We start from the raw sequence: 8562 nt of genomic DNA on the forward strand, positions 1-8562 counted from the left end.
GCAGGTGGGTTCTCTACCACTGAGCCACCGAGCCACACTGTGCTGAGTACTTTATAATATTAACAAATTTACCCTTATCAAGAGCCCACTGAGGTACATGATTATCCCTATTTTCTAGATGAAAAGACTACAGCACAGAGAGGTGAAGCAATCTGCCCGAGGTCAGTTAGCAAGGTGCAGAACTCAAATTCAAATCCAGGCCAGGTGGCTCTAGAGTGCATGCTTTTAACCCTGTACTTGAGAGTGTTAGTTGCTAGTCGTGTCTAACTCTTTGCGAGCCCATGGACCATAGCCCGCCAGGATCCTCTGTCTGTGGGATTCTCCAGGCAAGAATACTAGAGTGGGTTGCCATTCCCTTCTCCAGGGGATCTTCCTGAGCCACTACACATACTGCTTCTGAAATTTTTAAGCAATAAAATATACACTAAGTGAGAAGTCAGTAAATGCTTGGGAGAAAAACTAAGCAAAGAGGTTAGATAGGGAAGATGCAAGAGGTACCATTTTAAATAGGTGGTCAGGGGAAGTCCCTGGCGCTCCAGTGGTTAGGACTTGGTGCTTTCACTGCCTGGGGCTGGGGATCAGTCCCTGGCTGGGGAACTGAGATCCTCGAAAGCTGTGCTGCACGGCCAAAATAAAATAGGTAGTCAGGGAAGGCTTTCTTGAGGAGATGACATGAGGATATAGGCCTGAAAAAGGTCAGAGTCTGGGCCACGCAGGAATCTAGCACAGAACAGGCTCAGTATCTTTTTTCTTTAAGTATTTATTTGGCTGCACTGGATCTTAGCTGTGGGATGTGGGATCTAGTTCCTCAACCAGAGATTGAACCCGGGCCCCCTGCATTGCGAGCACAGAGTCTTAGCCACTGGACTACCAGGGATGTCTCCGTGCCCAGTATCTTAATACTATCTGCTTACAGTTCTTTTTTATGGGTTAAATGAATATATGGAAAGTTTTATTTTTTTGTTTTGTTTTGCGCCTTACCACATTGCTGGTGGGATTTTACTTCCCAGACCAGGGATTAAACCTGGGTCCTTGGCAGTGAGCTTGGAGACCTAACAACTGGACTGCCAGGGAAGTCCTGGAAACCTGTTAAAACAGTGCCTGACACAGAGAAAATGCTCAATAATATGTTAGCTATTGTTTTTAAAGTTTTGTTTTTGGACTAAATCTTGTTGGGCTCCCTACCCCCACCCCAATTTTTGTCTATCATTAAGTTACCTTTCTTATATTATGCAACTGAAAGGGGACTGGGTTCTATGTGCCAAGCACTGTTTACACACTCAGGATAAAGCTCTGAACAAGGGAGATTTTTCGCCCCACTCTCAGAGAGCATTCTTTTAGGAAAGAGACAAGAAACACACACACACACACACACACACAAAAAGAATAGGGACTTCCTGGTGATTCAGTGGCTAAGATTCTGCATTCCCAATGCAGGAGGCCCAGGTTTGATCCCTGGACAGGGAACTAGATCCCACAAGCCGAAAAAAAGACCTGGCGCAGCAAAATAAGTAAAGAAATGTTAAAAAAAAAAAAAACACACACACACACCAAAAGCCAAAACCAAAAACAAAACAGCAAGGGCAAAGGCCCTGAGGTGGGAGGGAGCTTGGCTTCTTCAAGGGACAGAAGGCAGACAACATGGTTGGAACAAAGAAAGAAGGACAGTGTTAAGAGATGAATTCTGGGAATTGCCAGGGGCCAGGTCATGCACAGCCTTGAGACCACATTGAGGAGGAGTTTGCATTTTTTTCTTCCAAGGGTACTGGGGGGCCACAGGAGGATTCTCAACAGTGGAATGTCATGAGTTGACTTAGGTGTTACTGCAATAATCTAGGCAGGAAGTGATGGTGGCTTGGATCCATGGAGAGAATAAGAAATGGCTTCAGGATGTAAATTAAGGGTGAAATCAGTAGGTCTGATGATGGACCAAGTAAAGGGGTACGAGAAAAAGAAGAGTCAGGGATGACCCAAGGTTTGGGGCATGAGCACCTGTGTGAATGGTGATATCCTTCACCAAGCTGGAGAAGATTGTGGGAAGGGAAGGGTTAGAAGGGCAGGGGACTTCCCTGGTGGTCCAGTGGTTGAGACACTGCGCTTCCACTGCAGAAGGCATGGGTCCAATCCTTGGTGGGGGAACTAAGATCCTATATGCCCAGCGGTGCAACAAAAAAAAGGAGGGAAAATCAAGATTTCTGTCTTGGACAGGCTATATCTGAGATGCCTGGAGGCACCCAGTGAAAGCATCAGGAAGACAGCTACATGAACAAGACTAGGGTCTGGGGGGAGACCAGGATGCAGATAAACATCCAATGGTTGTGAGACTCCAGGAGGGAGGTAAATCCAAACTTCTAATTGTCATCCATCCATCCAGCAAATTTTACTGAGCATTGCAGCACTCAGGGTGGGGGTGGAGGTGGGGGCAGGGGGGGACACACACCCTGAGTAAGGAAGGTGCTTCCCATCCACCTCAGCCTTTTCTGAAAGAACCAAGGGCTAAAGATTCCTCTAAGTGCTGAGAGCTTGCGCATCTATCAAATGGGAATGGCCAGTGGGTGGGCTAGATTTTGGCTGAAAATCCAGATGCCCGGGTTTCATCTCCTGCTGCAGAATCTGATTGAATTAAGCATGTCATCTAGAGGAGACACAGACAGCAAAACATTTTGAACTTTATATCAAGGTGACGCGTAGGTCTAGAAAGGGTCAAATCAGAAACACATAGCTCGATGAACCGTCAAACTGTTTACGCCGTGTCACCAGCGTCCTGATGGATAAATGGAAGTTTCAACCACTGTGACCCGCCCCCACCCCCTCGCCCACCGCAGCTTCCTCAGAGGCACCCACTCTCCTGGCTTCTGCCAAAATATCGTAAATGTCTTTGTGCTTCGTAAATGGCATGATTCAATGCCTAGCTTAGCTTCTGTCCTTTAAGCAAGGTGTGTGAGATCCATCCGGATTGCTCTGGCTCATTTACGTTCAGTGCGGGGCGAATTCCACAGTGTGCAAGGACCACATCTACCCATTCCGCGAAGCGGGAGTTTTTAAGAGCTCCCGCGGGGCTACTAATTTGCTGCCAGTGCTTAGAAACTGAAGAATTAAGTTTCTGGGCCTACCCCACCCTGCCTTCTACCGATGTCCCGCCCCCCCCGAGGCTCCGCCCCTAGGCGGGCCTCGGCCTCTCACCCGACAATACCACCTCCACCAGGTCGCCCTCCTGGATGTCTCCGACAGAGCGCACCAACTGCAGGAGGTTGGCCGACGTGGGGTCATGTTTGAAGAGCAGGATCTTGTCGTAAAGGCCGTAGAAGCCACATTCGGGGAACTGAGGGGGCGGGAGAGGGACGTGGTGACGGAAAAGCTCAGAGCAGCGGTCTGGAACCTTCCCAGGGCAGGGCGGTCTGTTTCCCCCGGAAACTCAAGAGACCCCGCAGCCCCTTGCTTCCTGCCAGTACCCTCCCAAACCCAGCTCGAGCCGAGCCGGGCAGGGTCCCAGAGACCCAGGTGTAGTGGGTGAGAGCTGCCTGCCAGAGTTGGCGAGGGAGATTGGCTCTGTGATCTTAGGGACCTAAAATCTTCTGGAAGTGAGAGGGGCACGGCTGAGTGAGCACCCCTTCCCTCATCTCCACACCACCTCCTGCTTCCGCAGCAACCCCCGCCTCCCCCCTCCTTGTCCCCTAACCACCAGTTTCCTTCCTGAATCTATTGTCCCTGTTACCTGGCTCCACGCCCAGCACTGGGGCTGGGCAATCTGGAAGGAGGAGATTTAAGACTCCTGGTTGGAGGGTGGGGTGGGGGGGTGCAGAAAGTCTAGGGCTCCAAGGAGTTGGAAGATAGGCAGGGTGCCCCCACCCAAAGCCCCAAGGACCCAGGTGCCCCGGTCCCCAGCTTAGGGAGAGGGGGGGCAGGAAATGAAACCTGTAGAACAGAAAGTGAAACCACCCAGGTGGAGCCGCTGGAAGGAAGGAAAGAGGCCCTACTACACCTGGACAGGGGGGCAGAAAAGAAAACTGGGGTGAGGCCTGAGGGGGTAGGCTGAGGACTTGAGCAGATAAAGAATCTTACCCAGGGAACAACTGATCTCCCCCCCAGCCTGTTTCCCCAAGGAGCAGGCTGAGTTGGGTGTGGGAGCTGGTTGAGGGGAAGAGGGGTTGGTGGCAAAAGGAAACTAATCTGTTCTTACTGCTGGGAGAGGGTCCCCAGGTGCCAGGACTCAGTCCTGACTGCCCCCGGGGGTCTTTCTCTAAGTTTCTTTGTCTGTAAAATGGGAGAGTTGGCCAGGTTCCTCGTGCTTTCTCTGAAGCCCAGAGAATCCATTCCCAGGAGTCTAAGAAGATTCTAGAATTTGACTATTTGGGGATTCCAGCATGCTCCTATGATAGGATTCATTTCTAGATTCCAACAAATTATTATAAGGTTTAGACTTTTAACTACTTAGATTAGCAGTAGCCTAATGTTTTCATGTTGTAGGGATCTGCCAAACTAAGATTCTAATATTTGAATATCTTAGTCTGAAAGATTTCGACAACCCAGGGTACCAAAATTCTAACATTTTAATGCTCTAGGATTCTAACAACATGGGAATCGAATATTCCAACATTTTAATGTTTTAGTATTTCAACAACCTCAGGGTCTAATGTTTGAACACTTCAATACCAGAGGAGTCGGTCACCTAGCAGTTGCATGTTCCAACAATGTAGAATTCTAACATTTTTAAAGTCAAAAATTCCAACAGTAGAGTAGCCCACTATTCTAACTTTCAGCGTTCTAGAATTCAAGCACTGTGTCCCACATGATTTTCCCCTTGACGAGATTCTCCAGGCCTCAACCCCAGTGACTGTGATGTCCAAAGCAAAGAGTGGGGTGGAGTGGGGAAGGCTCGTGTTGACAGGCCAACCTCAGAGCTGAAGGGTGGGGACACTGATCAGGAGCGGGGACAGAGACCTCAGAACCTCTGGGGATTCTGAAGAGGCGTGCCTGCCCCTCCACACACACCTCCGGCCTGGGGTAGGGCAGAAATTGGTCTCTGAGACCTCACTTGCCCCTGGCAGTTAGTCCGGTGTGCACCCACACCCACACCCACACATGTCACCCGATCGCCCAGGCCGGCCCGGCTTCAATTTCTCCTGTTTCCACCAAGTCGGAGGCTGGGGTGGGCCCAGGCAGGGAGGTCTCCCACATCTGGGGCTCCCGCCTGCTCCTTCTCGCCGCCTACACCTGGCCGGCCCCTCCCTTCCTCCCTGCTGTCTGCAGCAAACAACAACATGCAGGGACATGCAATTCGGGGAGGCCTCTGGGGCACCCCACCTCGGACCAGGCCTCTCTCAAAGGGGTAGTGGGTGAGGAGGCAACTGGGGGGCCAATGCTGCACCCTCAGCAGCCCAAGGCTTAGTCCACTTCTCTCCCTCTTCCTTATACTGGGCTCGAAACCACCTCTGCCAGCGCCCCCCCACCTCCCAGACATCTCCTAAAGCTGGGGTGGGGGTGGGGGGTGGGAAACCTGTGTGCTCACCTTCTGGTCAACGATGGAGCAAGCCAGCTGCTTCACGTGGGCCAGCTCAGAGGCGGCGGGCAACAGCACGAACTCGCGGGTCAGCCCGATCTGGATGTGGAAGGAGACCCCCGAGCCCGGGGCCGGGACCTGGGGCAGCAGCGGTGGCGGCGACTGCAGTTCCAAACCGCCGGAAGGCGAAGGTGACCCCGGCCCGGGAGAGCCCGGGAGCCCGGCGGGATGCGAGGGGGCGGCGGCCATAGGGCGAGGCCCGGGGTCCGCCGCCCGGCGCCCACCCCGGGATCCGGCTGGAGAAGCCTGAGCAGGGAGGCTCGGATCACAGTATCCCAGGGATCTTATAAGCGGGGATCCCGGGGATCCAAGAAGAGAACCCTGACTGGCAGGTTGAGAGAACTCGAGGATGGTGGGACCCTGGGAAGTTAGAGAAAAGGAATCCAGTGGATCAGACACCCATCCGGGGAATTAAAGGATCACAGATGATCAGAAAGGAGAAATCTAGTGCTTTGGGGGAGAGGGGCCAGCGATTGGGAGATACCAAGAAATCAAAGAAGGAAAGCTAGTAGGTCCGGGTCACAGCGATCAGAAGAGCCCAGGATCCAAAGGATTCGTGGAGAGAGAGGGGATTGGAAAGGGAGCAGGTGGAGTCGCGAAGTCAGTGGCTCTAGGAAGAGGATCCATTTAAGAAGGGGGCCAGAGGATTCACCAGACCTTGAGGGTGGAGAGCCGGAGCCTCTGAGTCGGGATCGAATGGATCCCAGGGATCCGATGGCGGGCCCGGGGATGGGCAGAGGGTTCCCGGGGGATGGGCAGACGGATCCCGAGGGCCGGGGTGCTAAGGAGGGAATCTCACGGGTCTCGGAAGTTGGAGAAAAACTCAGTCGGGGCCCGCGGGGAAGGCGGTGTTACCATCGGCAGTGGGGTGGCGGGGGGTGGGAGGGATGGGAAAGTCTCCCAGCGCAGGGAGCCGGTGGCTCTTTTTCCCCCTCCAAAGTTTAACTCGGCAGCGGCGGCCCAGGAGGAAGTGTTCAGAGTGACAGTTCAGTTGACCAATCGGCACCGGTCTTGGTGACGTCAGAGAGGGTGGAACCTGATGAGAGCCTGGGGGCGGAAGAGGAGGGCGGGCTGAGCGCGCCTCCAAGTTGGGGATAACACCTCCGCCGCTCAGGCCTGGGGACCTAGGGTGGGAGATGCAGGACTGGGAGGATAGACTGATTCCTCTCACCAACAAACCCTTGTCTGGAAAGTTGACTTTTCCCTCAGCTGGTGAGGGAGGAGCAAGCCACCCTCACCCCCACCACGGGTCGCGAGGCCGGGGCTGAGGAGGTGTCTGGCCCTTTAAGGAAGGGAGCCATCTCGCCTGGCTTGCATCCGGCGCCCACCACAGGGGAAAGGGTGGGAGACGGTGTCAGGTCCGGTCCGCTCTCCGGAATGAGCCTGCCTCTTCCCAGAGCGTCACCCCGTCCTCCCTCGCGACGCACCCTAGCCCATTCCACAGGTGGGAAGACCGAGGCCTCCAGATGGACAGAGATTCTTGCCTCAGGTCTTGCTCCAACGACCGTGGCCAAAGTGCCACGAACAGACTGGAGTGTCAGGGCTGGTGCAGCCGGTGCCGGTAGGGTCAGGCGCAGGGCCGGTGCAGAAGGGGCGTAGCTTCCTTCCTCCTGTAGTCAGCTTCCCACTCTGCCCCAGTCTTTAGAAGGGTGAAGAGCCAAATAAAAGCCTAGGGGAGCCTGGAAGAACCATAGCAACCAGGGAGGACCACACAGCCTCACCACCACACAGACGGAAAGCACATTGTTCTCCTGGGGGAGTGTGCACGTGTCTATCTCTGGGGAACTTTAGGTTGGTGACTTCTCCGCTCTGAGCCTGTTTCTCTTATCTCTCAGATGGGACAATTGGACTGACCCCCGAGGGTCTTTGTGGGGATTAATGAGACGGTGTAAGTGTGCCTAGAACACAGCAGAAGCTCAGTCCTGCTGGCTGTGACTCTAATGTGCTGAGATAAAGGCATGCGCACCTCAGACACTCAGGTGCTGTGGGTGGGTTTGCTCAGTCATTCAGCAAGTATGAATTGAGGCCCTAGAATGTGCCAGGCCTGTCATAAAACACCCCTTCAGGAGCCATTTGGACTTGATTTCTCCTCCCCAGCTAATAATAAGGGTGGCTACCATTTAGTTTACATACAGGAAGCTGAACCCTCAGAGAGACAGAGTGACTTGTCCAAGATCATCCAGCGGGTAGCTGCCGCCCATGGGCTGCATCGAGAGGCCAAGGCCTGGCTGAGCCCCAGAGGCACCCAGGTTGAGATGGGCTCCCAACCAGCAGGGCTGGGTGGGGGATGAGGACCTCAAGACGAGCCCCCTGCTGCTCCTAGGAGGGCTGTTGGGGGCAGCTGAGGTCGGTACAGTAGCGAATTTGCCACCACATCCGGAGGCTGGCTGGGGCTGGGGAAGGAAGTCTGAGGCTGGGGTGAAAACCTAAACCACCACCTGGGGAAGCAGCACGGAGCCTAGAGGGATGAGAGGGTGGGGGGGTGGGGTGGGGAGAATGAGGGCACGTGGCGCCCGAAGCTGGGCTCCTGTCAGCTTCACCTGATGGCCCTCTGCCCACCTGAACCCTCTGTCCAGACGGGCGGGCAACTGCCACTGTGAAGTCCTAACAGGAGTGTGTACTTCTCAGGGTTTCATCCTTCCTCAAGTGCACTTCACAGGCCTTCATCCTTAAGTGTTCACGGGGCCCTGACAGGAGGCAGGCCCTGTTCTGGGCATTGGGGTGCAGCCCTTGATAAGCCAGGAGGTGGGCATTACTGTCTGGCTCTTTCCTGGGGATGCTGAGGTCTAGAGAGGTGCCAGGATTGGCCCAAGGACCCGAGCAAGCAGAGGGGGTCCCCAGGGACTGGATACAAACTCTGATGACCTGCTGGGCCCTGAACAACCTGCGGGGCTGACTCAAGCCCCGGACTCCATCTCTCATCCTCTGCAACACGCGTCATGATCTGTCCTCACTCTCTGAGGTTGTGGGAACCCGGTGCAATGGCACCTGAAGAGCTTAAG

At 54.2% G+C, this 8562-nt stretch overlaps 1 protein-coding gene across 3 annotated transcripts in view; it reads right to left on the reverse strand.

Annotated features, from left to right (window-relative positions):
- The window catches only part of PRKD2 (protein kinase D2), a 32187-nt gene extending 25825 nt beyond the window's left edge, over positions 1–6362 (reverse strand). For 2 of the 3 annotated variants that reach the window (XM_068992974.1, XM_068992976.1), the window contains exons 1-2: positions 5510–6362; positions 3184–3322 (exon numbers count right to left, since the gene is read on the reverse strand). In XM_068992974.1, coding sequence (XP_068849075.1) covers positions 3184–3322; positions 5510–5749 — 379 coding nt within the window. In that variant the 5' untranslated portion in view covers positions 5750–6362. Of the gene's footprint in view, positions 1–2440; positions 2571–3183; positions 3323–5509 lie in introns of those variants that run through there. The other variant, XM_068992975.1, reaches the window with a different exon arrangement.
- Between the last annotated feature and the right edge of the window lie 2200 nt (positions 6363–8562).

Source organism: Capricornis sumatraensis, chromosome 20, assembly GCF_032405125.1.
Source record: "Capricornis sumatraensis isolate serow.1 chromosome 20, serow.2, whole genome shotgun sequence".
Taxonomy (NCBI): Eukaryota; Metazoa; Chordata; class Mammalia; order Artiodactyla; family Bovidae; genus Capricornis; species Capricornis sumatraensis.